Source organism: Salmo salar, chromosome 24 (genome assembly GCF_965601325.2).
Source record: "Salmo salar chromosome 24, fSalSal1, whole genome shotgun sequence".
NCBI lineage: Eukaryota > Metazoa > Chordata > Actinopteri > Salmoniformes > Salmonidae > Salmo > Salmo salar.
Genome location: NC_138314.1, coordinates 46,410,001 through 46,425,000, shown reverse-complemented (window position 1 = coordinate 46,425,000; position 15,000 = coordinate 46,410,001). Strand labels below are relative to the sequence as shown.

At 43.1% G+C, this 15,000-nt stretch overlaps 1 protein-coding gene across 1 annotated transcript in view; it reads left to right on the top strand.

Moving 5' to 3' along the window:
• LOC106585952 (WD repeat and FYVE domain-containing protein 3) overlaps positions 1 to 15,000 on the top strand; it is a 239,709-nt gene that overhangs the window by 139,527 nt on the left and 85,182 nt on the right. Inside the window, 8 exon segments of the mRNA XM_082968737.1 lie at positions 189 to 420; positions 578 to 735; positions 3,749 to 3,860; positions 6,712 to 6,902; positions 9,058 to 9,210; positions 9,707 to 9,780; positions 12,952 to 13,113; positions 14,039 to 14,133. Coding sequence (XP_082824863.1) covers positions 189 to 420; positions 578 to 735; positions 3,749 to 3,860; positions 6,712 to 6,902; positions 9,058 to 9,210; positions 9,707 to 9,780; positions 12,952 to 13,113; positions 14,039 to 14,133 — 1,177 coding nt within the window.

The following is a 15,000-nucleotide window of genomic DNA, read 5'->3' as shown; positions in this document are numbered from 1 at the left end:
CTCTCTCTCTCTCTCCTCCCCTCCTCTCTCTCCCCTCCTCTCTCTCTCTCTCTCTCTCTCTCTCTCTCTCCCACCTCCTCTCTCTCTCTCTCTCTCTCTCTCTCTCTCTCTCCCACCTCCTCTCTCTCTCTCTCTCTCCCCCCTCTTCTTTCTCTCTCTCTCTCTCCCCCCTCTCCTCCCCTCTCCAGCTTCACTACATCCATAGTTCTCCGGGTGGTACTGGCAGCTCCAACCCACCAGTGGTCAGCACCGTGTACAGCTACATAGGCACTCCCCCTGCCCAAAGACAGCTGTCCAATCTGGTGTGGCGCCTGGGGCCCACACACTTCCTGGAGGAGGGGCTTCCTGCAACCAGCGTGGCGATGGTTTACGAGCTGGGACCAAACTACACAGGCAGCTTCCAAGCTGTATACCTGCCCTGTGAGTAGAGAGGAGAGCACACACACACACACACACACACACACACACACACACACACACACACACACACACACACACACACAATTCCTCGCCTCCTCATTGGTTACCAATTGGTTCCTTAGTAACTTCACAGACCATCTCTCTGTCTCCCCTTCAGGTAAAGACTCTAAGACTGGAGAGCTTCCATGTCCAGTAGCCCTGGTCCCAGAGGAGAAGGTATCCTTCAGCCTGTACGCCCTCTCTGTCTCTGCCCTCACCGTGGCCAAGATACGCAAGGTCTACAACAAGCTGGACAGCAAGGCCATCGCTAAACAGGTTAGCATCGCCCAGACGTGCCTGTTTTTGTTGGTTAACCTGTTGAGGACAGACGTTCCGCTAGCCAACAGCCAATGGCATCGCACGGCGCGAAATACAAAACCAACTAAAATACCACAATTCAATTTTCTCAAACAATCAACTATTTTACACCATTTTAAAGATAAGACTCTCGTTAATCTAACCACATTGTCCGATTTCAAAAAGGCTTTACAGCGAAAGCAAAACATTAGATTATGTTAGGAGAGTACATAGACACAAATAATCACACAGCCATTTTTCAAGCTAGCATATACGTCACATAAACCCAGAAGACAGCTAAATGCAGCACTAACCTTTGATGATCTTCATCAGATGACACACCTAGGACATTATGTTATACAATACATGCATGTTTTGTTCAATCAAGTTCATATTTATATCAAAAACCAGCTTTTTACATTAGCATGTGATGTTCAGAACTAGCATACCCACCAAAAACTTTTATTTAACAAGCACCTACCGTACTTAGAAGCATGTCAAACGCTGTTTAAAATCAATTTTTATGCTATTTATCTCGTAAAATAGCGATAATATTCCAACCGGGCGATGTTGAAAGAAAAAAATGGGGAAGTCTCGTGAACGTGCATCTCAGTCTCACTGTCCCCAGGCTGACCACTTACAAATCCTGCTGCTGTTCTTTGCCCAGAGACAGCAGACACCCCATTCCACTTTCTGGCGGCTTTAGAGAGCCAATGGAAGCCTTCGAAAATGTCACGTTACAGCACAGATGCTGTATTTTCGATAGAGATGCAACAGAAGGACAACAAATTGTCAGACAGGGCACTTCCTGTATGGAATCTTCTCAGGTTTTGGCCTGCCATATGAGTTATGTTATACTCACAGACACCATTCAAACAGTTTTAGAAACTTTAGGGTGTTTTCTATCCAAATCAAACAATTATATGCATATTATAGTTTCTGGGCAGGTGTAATAACCAGATTAAATCAGGTACGTTTTTTTATCCGGCCGTGAAAATACTGCACCCTATCCCAAAGAAGTTAAGGGCTTGTAAGTAAGCATTTCACTGTAAGGTCTACACCTGTTGAATTTGGGACATGTGACAAAGTTTGTTTCCTGTTTTCATTTCCTCTTGAAGGACAATAAACATTGAGTTATCAATCAATGAATGAATCAATCAATGTGCACAAACATATTATGCCAATAGACACTGGCCGTGGGAAACTACTATAGCTGGAATACATTATCTCTCCACCCTACCTGGAACACAATGTTATCTCTCCCCCCCACCTGGAACACAATGTTATCTCCCCACCACACCTGGAACACAATGTTATCTCTCCACCTTACCTGGAACACAATGTTATCTCTCCACCTTACCTGGAACACAATGTTATCTCTCCACCTTACCTGGAACACAATGTTATCTCTCCACCTTACCTGGAACACAATGTTATCTCTCCACCCAACCTGGAACACAATGTTATCTCTCCACCTTACCTGGAACACAATGTTATCTCTCCACCCAACCTGGAACACAATGTTATCTCTCCACCCCACCTGGAACACAATGTTATCTCCCCACCACACCTGGAACACAATGTTATCTCTCCACCTTACCTGGAACACAATGTTATCTCTCCACCCCACCTGGAACACAATGTTATCTCTCCACCCCACCTGGAACACAATGTTATCTCCCCACCACACCTGGAACACAATGTTATCTCTCCACCCAACCTGGAACACAATGTTATCTCTCCACCCAACCTGGAACACAATGTTATCTCCACCTGACCTGTGAACACAATGTTATCTCTCCACCCAACCTGGAACACAATGTTATCTCTCCACCCAACCTGGAACACAATGTTATCTCCACCTGACCTGTGAAGTGGTTTCAGGTGAACCCCATAGCCTGCTTCACTGTCTGATGAGCGTACTATAGGTCATCTATGTGGAGAATAGGAGAGTGTCGAGGCAGTACTTCAGCAGTCCTGCTACACTAGATTTGTACAATGATTCTGACCAGTTCTTCTCTCCTCCCCTCGTTCCCTCTCCTCTCCTTCTCCCCTCCCCTCATTCCATCTCCCCTCCTTCCCTCTGCACTCTCCTCCCTCTCCCCTTCTTCACTCTCCTCCCTCCCGTCCTCTCCTTTCATCCCCTCTTTCCCTTTCTCCTCCTCCCTCTTCCCTCTCCTCCTTCCCCTCCTTCCCTCTCCTCTCCTTCCCCTCTCCTCTCCTTCCCCTCCTTCCCTCTCCTCTCCTTCCCTCTCCTCTCCTTCCCCTCCTTCCCTCTCCTCTCCTTCCCTCTCCTCTCCTTCCTCTCCTTCCCTCTCCTCCTTCCCGCTACTCTCCTTCCCCTCCTTCCCTCTCCTCTCCTTCCCCTCCTTCCCTCTCCTCTCTTTCCCCTCCTTCCCTCTCCTCTCCTTCTCTCTCCTCTCCTTCCCCTCCTTCTCTCTCCTCTCTTTCCCATCCTTCCCTCTCCTCCCCTCTCCTCTCCTTCCCCTCCTTCCCTCTCCTCTCCTTCCCCTCCTTCCCTCTCCTTCCCTCTCCTCTCTTTCCCCTCCTTCCCTCTCCTCTCCTTCCCCTCCTTCTCTCTCCTCTCTTTCCCATCCTTCCCTCTCCTCCCCTCTCCTCTCCTTCCCCTCCTTCCCTCTCCTCTCCTTCCCCTCCTTCCCTCTCCTTCCCTCTCCTCTCTTTCCCCTCCTTCCCTCTCCTCTCCTTCCCCTCCTTCTCTCTCCTCTCTTTCCCATCCTTCCCTCTCCTGTCCTTCCCCTCCTTCCCTCTCCTGTCCTTCCCTCTCCTCTCTTTCCCCTCCTTCCCTCTCCTCTCCTCTCCTCTCCTCTCCTCTCCTTCCCTCTCCTCTCCTCTCCTCTCCTTCCCTCTCCTCTCCTTCCTCTCCCCCTCTCCTCTCCCCCTCTCCCCCTCCTTCCGTCTCCCCTCCCTCCCCTCCTTCCGTCTCCTCTCCCCCTCCTCTCCCCTCCCCTCCTCTCCCCTCCTCTCTCCTCAGTTGGCTGTGTCATCCCATGAGAATGCCACTCCGGTCAAGCTGATCCACAACGCCGCCAGTCACCTCAACGGTCCGGCTCGCACCATTGGAGCAGCTGTCATTGGTTACCTGGGTAGGTGATTGCTTGGATTAGGTGCTTATGTCTGTGTGAGCAGGTGTAGGAGACTGACAAGGCATCATGTACAGTGAAAAGGCAGGGAGTCTTGCACAGGGCACTGTATTGTGTTAAGGTTAAATACAGGTTCACAGTCTTCAACAATCAACTGGGGTAGTGTTATTTGAATTGACCATTGAACAGCAGTCTTACAGATTTATGTCTGGGACTGAGAGACTGAAAAACAGCTTCTATCTCAAGGCCATCAGACTGTTAAACAGCCATCACTAACACAGAGAGGCTGCTGCCAACATACAGACTTGAAATCATTGGCCACTTTAAAACCTGTTGGGGCTACAAGTTAGCAATGAACCCCGAGCCGGGATTGCTAACAAGGCTGGAAATTCAAAACATCAAAAATCTAATAATTTCAATTTCTCAAACAATCAACTATTTTACACAATTTAAATGATAAACATCTCCTTAATCTAACCACATTGTTCGATTTTCAAAGAGGCTTTACGACAAAAGCATAAAGTTAGATTATGTTAGGACAGTACATAGCCACAAAAGTACAAACATCCATTTTCAATTCAAGGTCAGGCGTCACCAAAAGCAGAAACCAGCTTGAATTATGCACTAACTTTTGTCAATCTCCATCAGATGACACTCCTAGGACATTATGTTATACAATACATGCATTTTTTGTTCCATCAAGTTCATATTTATATCCAAAAACAGCATTTTACAGTAGCGTGAAATTCAGATTTTTTTCTTCTCTGAAATGCTTCCGGTGAACATAACAAAATTACTATTCGAAAACATTGGTAAATTATAATATTGTCATTCAAAGAATAATATATTATCATCTCGTAATTGCTACCGAATGGCCAGATCTCAAAATAACTTTACTGGGAAATCACATTTTGCAATAAACGGGGTGCTATGCTAAGAACAACAGGCTATGCTATACAGTTAGCATCATCTAAAATCGATAATAACATTGTAAATACCCCCTTACCTTTGATTATCTCCATCAGAAGGGAGGCATCCCAGGTCCGGAAGGCATCCCAGGTCCGGAACAAATGTGGTTTCTTTTGACAAAGTTCATAATTTATGTCCAAATAACACCAAGTACTTAGCGTTCATTATGCTCCCACAAAACGTGGTGTGGGTGCTGGTAAAATCACGCCGAAAAGCTAAAAAAACCTAGTAAATTATCTATTTATGTTCGTTCAAACATGTCAAATGTTGTTTAGCATTAATCTTTTGGTCCATTTTTAACGTTAAACATCAGTAATATTTTCACACAACCTATCCTATGTCTAGATAAAAAATGATGACAAACTCACGTTTCTCAGATTTATGCGCAGGCGCAAAAAAATGAAGTGATGACATGTCAACTTCCCTGCATTCTAATTTGCTCTCTGTTTATCATAGACGCTTCAAACAACTTTATAAAGATCGTTGACATCTAGTGGAAGCCGTAGGTGTTGCGAAATGAATCCTTTCTCACTATGGTATCTATAAAACAATGACACTAAATAGTACAGTCACAAAATTCACATTTTTTTTGATCTATTTTTCACAGGTTTTTGCCTGCAATATGAGTTTTGTTATACTTACAGACACCATTCAAACTGTTTTAGAAAATTCAGAGTGTTTTCTATCCGAATGTGTTAATAATATGCATATCCTAGCTTCTGAGTTGGTGTAGGAGGCAGTTAAAAATGGGCACATATTTTTTTCAAAATGTCTCAATACTGCCCCCGAGCCCCAACAGGTTTTAATAAATGGAACACTGGTCACTTTAATGTTTACATATCACTCATCTCATATGTATATACTGTATTTTATATCATCTACTGCATCTTGCCTATGCTGCTCAGCCATCGCTCATCCATATATTTATATGTACATATTCTCATTCACCCCTTTAGATGTGTGTGTATTAGGTAGTTGTTGGGGGAATTGTTAGATTACTTGTTAGATATTTCTTCACTGTCGGAACTAGAAGCACAAGCATTTCGCTACACTCGCATTAACATCTGCTAACCATCTGTATGTGACCAATACGATTTGATTTGATTTGTATATATCTGTATTGTTCTTGAAGGGGAACTCGGTTGCAGCAAAGAGACGGGGCGTTATCAAAACGTTCCACAGAGACTGGGCGTTATCAAAACGTTCCACAGAGAACGTTCCACAGAGACTGGGCGTTATGAAAACGTTCCACAGAGACTGGGCGTTATCAAAACGTTCCACAGAGACTGGGCGTTATCAAAACGTTCCACAGAGAACGTTCCACAGAGACTGGGGCGTTATCAAAACGTTCCACAGAGACTGGGCATTATCAAAACGTTCCACAGAGAACGTTCCACAGAGACGGGGCGTTATCAAAACGTTCCACAGAGAACGTTCCACAGAGACTGGGCGTTATGAAAACGTTCCACAGAGACTGGGCGTTATCAAAACGTTCCACAGAGAACGTTCCACAGAGACTGGGCGTTATCAAAACGTTCCACAGAGACTGGGCGTTATCAAAACGTTCCACAGAGACGGGGCGTTATCAAAACGTTCCACAGAGAACGTTCCACAGAGACTGGGCGTTATCAAAACGTTCCACAGAGAACGTTCCACAGAGACTGGGCGTTATCAAAACGTTCCACAGAGAACGTTCCACAGAGACTGGGCGTTATCAAAACGTTCCACAGAGACTGGGCGTATCAAAACGTTCCACAGAGAACGTTCCACGGAGACTGGGTGTATCAAAACGTTCCACAGAGACTGGCGTATCCACGGAGACTGGGCGTATCAAAACGTTCCACAGTAGAGGAGATTAAAGTAACCCCCCCACTCTCTCTTCTAGGTGTGCGTGCGTTCGTCCCGAAGCCCGTGGCAACCAATCTGCAGTATGTGGGTGGGGCGGCGGCCATCTTGGGCCTGGTTGCCATGGCACAGGATGTTGAGGGTCTCTACGCGGCCGTCAAGGCGCTGGTGTGTGTCGTCAAGAGCAACCCGCTGGCCAGTAAGGAAATGGAACGCATCAAAGGCTACCAGGTACGACTTCACTACCCACAATGCACTCTACCTTTTTTTGTATGCCAGGTGGATTGCAACAATAGTGAAACAATAAAAATATTTGGGGGTTAAGAACAAATGTTTGCATTTACGAGCAATCACAACAAGTTCAAGTATTCTGAATCTGAGACTTGTTGATGAGTAAGGGACGGTGTATAACAGTAAACTGTACTATGTGTTGTGTTTGTAGCTGCTGGCCATGCTATTGAAGAAGTGTTCTCTGTTGTAGTTATAATATAACATTAGATGAACTATAATATAACTTTAGAATAACAGTAATAGAACTTTAGAATAACAATAATATAACATTAGAATTACAGTAATATAACAACAATTACAGTAATATATATCATTAGAATTACAGTAATATAACATTAATATAACAATTGAATAACAGTAATATAACATTATAATAACAGTAATATAACTTTAGAATAACAGTAATATAACATTAATATAACATTAGAATAACAGTAATATAGCATTAGAATAACAGTAATATAACATTAGAATAACATTAATATAACATTAGAATAACAGTAATATAACATTAGAATAACAGTAATATAACATTAATATACCATTAGAATAACATTAATATAACATTAATATAACATTAGAATAACAGTAATATAACATTAGAGTAACAGCAATATAACATTAGAGTAACAGCAATATAACATTAGAGTAACAGTAATATAACATTAGATTAACAGTAATAGAACATTAGAATAACAGTAATATAACATTAGAATAACAGTAATATGACATTAGAATAACAGTAATATAACATTAGAATAACAGTAATATAACATTAGAATAACATTAGAATAACATTAATATAACAGTAATATAACATTAGAATAACAGTAATATAACATTAGAGTAACAGCAATATAACATTAGAGTAACAGTAATATAACATTAGATTAACAGTAATAGAACATTAGAATAACAGTAATATAACATTAGAATAACAGTAATATACATTAGAATAACAGTAATATAACATTAGAATAACAGTAATATAACAGTAATATAACATTAGAATAACATTAGAATAACATTAATATAACAGTAATATAACATTAGAATAACAGTAATATAACATTAGAATAACATTAGAATAACATTAATATAACAGTAATATAACATTAATATAACAGGTAATATAACATTAGAATAACAGTAATATAACATTAGTATAACATATTAGAGTAACAGTAATATAACATTAGAATAACAGTAATATAACATTAGAATAACAGTAGTATAACATTAGAATAACAGTAATATAACAGTAATATAACATTAGAATAACATTAGAATAACAGTAATATAACAGAATAACATTAATATAACAGTAATATAACATTAGAATAACATTAGAATAACAGTAATATAACATTAGAATAACAGTAATATAACATTTGAATAACATTAATATAACATTAATATAACATTTGAATGACAGTAATATAACATTAGAATAACATTAATATAACAGTAATAGAACTTTAGAATAACAGTAATAGAACTTTAGAATAACAATAATATAACATTAGAATTACAGTAATATAACAAAAATTACAGTAATATATATCATTAGAATTACAGTAATATAACATTAATATAACAATTGAATAACAGTAATATAACATTATAATAACAGTAATATAACATTATAATAACAGTAATATAACATTATAATAACAGTAATATAACAGTAATATAACATTAGAATAACAGTAATATAACATTAGATTAACAGTAATAGAACATTAGAATAACAGTAATATAACATTAGAATAACAGTAATATAACAGTAATATAACATTACTATAACATATTAGAGTAACAGCAATATAACATTAGAATAACAGTAATATAACATTAGAGTAACAGTAATATAACATTAGAGTAACAGTAATTTAACATTAATATAACAGTAATATAACATTAATATAACAGTAATATAACATTAATATAACAGTAATATAACATTAGAGTAACAGTAATTTAACATTAATATAACAGTAATATAACATTAATATAACAGTAATATAACATTAATATAACAGTAATATAACATTAGAATAACTGTAATGTCTGGGTCTTGTTCCTCTGTCTCTAGCTCTTAGCCATGCTGTTGAAGAAGAAGCGGCACCTGCTGAACAGCCACATCCTGCATCTAACCTTCTCCCTGGTGGGAACAGTAGACAGCAGCCATGAGACCTCCATCATCCCCAACACCACCGCCTTCCAGGAGCTGCTCTGTGACTTCGAGGTTAGGCTTAGACCAATCGGCCAAAGGGCAACTGATACAGTTTGAGCCAAAATGGTGGTTGGTGGTCCATGGTGCCAGCCAAACACAATGGGCCTCGGGGAAACTGATCCAGTTTGAGCCAAAATGGTGGTTGGTGGTCCATGGTGCTAGCCAAACACAATGGGCCTCGGGGAAACTGATCCAGTTTGAGCCAAAATGGTGGTTGGTGGTCCATGGTGCTAGCCAAACACAATGGGCCTCGGGGAAACTGATCCAGTTTGAGCCAAAATGGTGGTTGGTGGTCCATGGTGCTAGCCAAACACAATGGGCCTCGGGGAAACTGATCCAGTTTGAGCCAAAATGGTGGTTGGTGGTCCATGGTGCTAGCCAAACACAATGGGCCTTGGGGAAACTGATCCAGTTTGAGCCAAACATGTTGGTCCCTGGAGCCAAAATAATGTTGTTGTGGTATGTTAATTTATTTGTGTTTTTAAAATGTTCTGTCTGACTCCTCCAGGTTTGGCTCCACGCGCCCTACGAGCTGCACCTGTCCCTGTTTGAACACTTTATAGAGCTCCTGACTGAGTCCAGGTGAGGGATGATCAACTCCTGCTATAACACTTTATAAAGCTCCTGACTGAGTCCAGGTGAGGGATGATCAACTCCTGCTATAACACTTTATAGAGCTCCTCACTGACTCCAGGTGAGGGATGATCAACTCCTGCTATAACACTTTATAAAGCTCCTCACTGAGTCCAGGTGAGGGATGATCAACTCCTGCTATAACACTTTATAAAGCTCCTGACTGAGTCCAGGTGAGGGATGATCAACTCCTGCTATAACACTTTATAGAGCTCCTCACTGACTCCAGGTGAGGGATGATCAACTCCTGCTATAACACTTTATAGAGCTCCTCACTGAGTCCAGGTGAGGGATGATCAACTCCTGCTATAACACTTTATAAAGCTCCTCACTGAGTCCAGGTGAGGGATGATCAACTCCTGCTATAACACTTTATAGAGCTCCTCACTGACTCCAGGTGAGGGATGATCAACTCCTGCTATAACACTTTATAAAGCTCCTCACTGAGTCCAGGTGAGGGATGATCAACTCCTGCTATAACACTTTATAGAGCTCCTCACTGAGTCCAGGTGAGGGATGATCAACTCCTGCTATAACACTTTATAGAGCTCCTCACTGAGTCCAGGTGAGGGATGATCAACTCCTGCTATAACATTTTATAAAGCTCCTCACTGAGTCCACACTATAATAATCACACTATAATCATAAATAATTCCCTTTTCTCCCACTAAATACAGATTAGTGAACTGAACTCCTGCAGTTAGAAACAATAGCGGTGTGTGGATGTGTCCGTAATCTCCTTAGAAAGACTTGCTAAATTGTAAAATGTTGTCATATTTGTTGATATAATAGTGACACTATAAGCTTAAAAACGTATCCCCGGGGGGGGGGGGGCTTTATGAAAAAACAAAGCCACAGGGATCTCTGCATCTGTGAGGTATCAAGTTCCTTGGTGTCCATATCACCGATGATCTATCATGGTCCAAACACACCAGGACCTCTATACCAGGCGGTGTCAGAGGAAAGGCCCTAAAAATTGTCAGAGACTCTCCAGTCACCCTAGTCATAGACTGTTCTCTCTGCTACCGCACGGCAAGCGGTACCGGAGCGCCAAGTCTAGGACCAAAAGGCTCCTTAACAGCTTCTACCCCCACAAACATAAGACTGCTGAACAATTCATCAAATGGCCACCGGACTATTTACGTTGCCCCCCCCCCCCATTTTTTTTTTACACTGCTGTTATTTGCTGTTTATTATCTATGCATATTCAACCCTACCTACATGAATAAATTACATCTAACCTGTACCCCCGCACATTGACTCTGTACCGGTACCCCCTGTATATAGCCTCCACATTGACTCTGTACCGGTACCCCCCTGTATATAGCCTCCACATTGACTCTGTACCGGTACCCCCTGTATATAGCCTCCACATTGACTCTGTACCGGTACCCCCCTGTATATAGCCTCCACATTGACTCTGTACCGGTACCCCCTGTATATACCCTCCACATTGACTCTGTACCGGTACCCCCTGTATATAGCCTCCACATTGACTCTGTACCGGTACCCCCTGTATATAGCCTCCACATTGACTCTGTACCGGTACCCCCTGTATATAACCTCCACATTGACTCTGTACCGTAACACCCTGTATATAGCCTCCACATTGACTCTGTACCGTAACACCCTGTATATAGCCTCCACATTGACTCTGTACCGGTACCCCCTGTATATAGCCTCCACATTGACTCAGTACCGGTACCCCCTGTATATAGCCTCCACATTGACTCTGTACCGGTACCCCCTGTATATAGCCTCCACATTGACTCAGTACCGGTACCCCCTGTATATAGCCTCCACATTGACTCTGTACCGGTACCCCCTGTATATAGCCTCCACATTGACTCAGTACCGGTACCCCCTGTATATAGCCTCCACATTGACTCTGTACCGGTACCCCCTGTATATAGCCTCCACATTGACTCTGTACCGGTATCCCCTGTATATAGCCTCCACATTGACTCTGTACCGTAATACCCTGTATATAGCCTCCACATTAACTCTGTACCGTAACACCCTGTATATAGCCTCCACATTGACTCTGTACCAGTACCCCCTGTATATAGCCTCCACATTGACTCTGTACCGTAACACCCTGTATATAGCCTCCACATTGACTCTGTACCAGTACCCCCTGTATATAGCCTCCACATTGACTCTGTACCGGTACCCCCTGTATATAGCCTCCACATTGACTCTGTACCGGTACCCCCTGTATATAGCCTCCACATTGACTCTGTACCGGTACCCCCTGTATATAGCCTCCACATTGACTCTGTACCGGTACCCCCTGTATATAGCCTCCACATTGACTCTGTACCGGTACCCCCTGTATATAGCCTCCACATTGACTCTGTACTGGTACCCCCTGTATATAGCCTCCACATTGACTCTGTACCGGTACCCCCTGTATATAACCTCCACATTGACTCTGTACCAGTACCCCCTGTATATAACCTCCACATTGACTCTGTACCTGTTTCCCCCTGTATATAACCTCCACATTGACTCTGTACCAGTACCCCCTGTATATAACCTCCACATTGACTCTGTACCAGTACCCCCTGTATATAGCCTCCACATTGACTCTGTACCGTAACACCCTGTATATAGCCTCCACATTGACTCTGTACCGGTACCCCCTGTATATAACCTCCACATTGACTCTGTACCGGTACCCCCCTGTATATAACCTCCACATTGACTCTGTACCGGTACCCCCTGTATATAACCTCCACATTGACTCTGTACCGGTACCCCCTGTATATAGCCTCCACATTGACTCTGTACCGGTACCCCCTGTATATAGCCTCCACATTGACTCTGTACCGGTACCCCCTGTATATAACCTCCACATTGACTCTGTACCGGTACCCCCTGTATATAGACTCGCTATTGTTATTTTATTGTGTTCCTTTTTAATATTTTTTACTTCAGTTTATTTAGTAAATATTTTCTTAACTCTTCTTGAACTGCACTGTTGGTTAAGGGCTTGTAAAGTAAGCATTTCACGGTAAGGTACAACACTTGTTGTATTCGGCACATGTGACAAATAAAGTTGGATTTGATTTGGTATGTTTAGGGTTGATATCTACAAACTCCTGTCCTTCTCTACAGTGAGGCAACGAACAACGCTAAGTTGTTACGCGAGTTCCAGCTGATTCCCAAGCTACTGCTGACTCTGAGAAACACGTCTCTGTCTCAGCCCACCATCTCAGCTATCAGTCACGTACTGAGTTTACTTCTGCAGGGCTTCCCCAACCCCTACCACCTGCTACGGTATGGACAACACACACACACACACACACACACACACACACACACACACACACACACACACACACACACACACACATTCCCCAACCCCTACCACCTGCTACGGTATGGACAACACACACACACACACACACACACACACACAGAGACACACACACACACACACACACACACACACACACACACACACACACACACCTTCCCCAACCCCTACCACCTGCTACGGTATGGACAACACACACACACACACACACACACACACACACAGAGACACACACACACACACACACACACACACACACCTTCCCCAACCCCTACCACCTGCTACGGTATGGACAACACACACACACACACACACACACACACACACACACACACACACACACACACACACACACACAACACACACACACACACACCTTCCCCAACCCCTACCACCTGCTACGGTATGGACAACACACACGCACACACACACACACACACACACACACCTTCCCCAACCCCTACCACCTGCTACGGTATGGACAACACACACACACACACACACACACACACACACACACACACACACACACACACACACACACACACACACACACCTTCCCCAACCCCTACCACCTGCTACGGTATGGACAACACACACAACACACACACACACACACACACACACACACACACACACACACACACCTTCCCCAACCCCTACCACCTGCTACGGTATGGACAACACACACACACACACACACACACACACACACACACACACACACCTTCCCCAACCCCTACCACCTGCTACGGTATGGACAACACACACACACACACACACACACACACACACACACACCTTCCCCAACCCCTACGGTATGTTAGGAACTGTGGTTCACACATCTGACTTGGTTTTGATTGACACATATTTTCTCTTTCATAGGTTTGGCCAGTTCATCTCATCCACTCTGCCAACCTTTGCTGTGTGTGAGAAGTTTGTAGTGATGGAGATCAACAACGAGGAGAAGATCGATGGAGGTAACACACACACACACACACACACACACACACACACACACACACACACACACACACACAGACACACACACACATGCAGTCTGAAGCTCAGTTGAGATGCATAAAGTCTTGTTTACACTGCATGGCCATAATGCTCAAGTCAGTGTTGTTTTTTTTCAAAATCAGTTTTGGAATACTGACCGTCCAAACAACAAGTTACAGGTGACCCAATCAGATTTGTTTGTGTTCAGACAACAGTCGCTTGTTGACATGGCTACGCTAGTAATGACGGGTGTGTACGTAGTGGTGATTGGTGCTCCTTTTTCCTAGCGCTCAGAACTTATGTAGCAAGCTAAGGTGACAACAATGGCTGCCAGGGATGTTTCCCAGTTGCTTTGAATGTAAAAAATCATAGTGTCAGAACACCTTTAAAGCCTCAAAGGACACGTTGATCCAACTTTCAAAACAGTTGGATCAACTGGCCAGCGGTCAGCTAGCTAGCCACAACAGTCAACTAGCTAGCCACAACAGTCAGCTAGCTAGCCACAACAGTCAGCTAGCTAGCCACAACAGTCAACTAGCTAGCCACAACAGTCAACTAGCTAGCCACAACAGTCAGCTAGCTAGCCACGGTAGTCAACTAGCTAGCCACAGCAGTCCACTAGCTAGCCACAACAGTCAGCTAGCTAGCCACGGTAGTCAACTAGCTAGCCACAACAGTCAGCTAGCTAGCCACGGTAGTCAACTAGCTAGCCACAGCAGTCAGCTAGCTAGCCACAACAGTCAACTAGCTAGCCACAGCAGTCAACTAGCTAGTCACAGCAGTCAACTAGCTAGCCACAGCAGTCAGCTAGCTAGCCACAGCAGTCAGCTAGCTAGCCACAACAG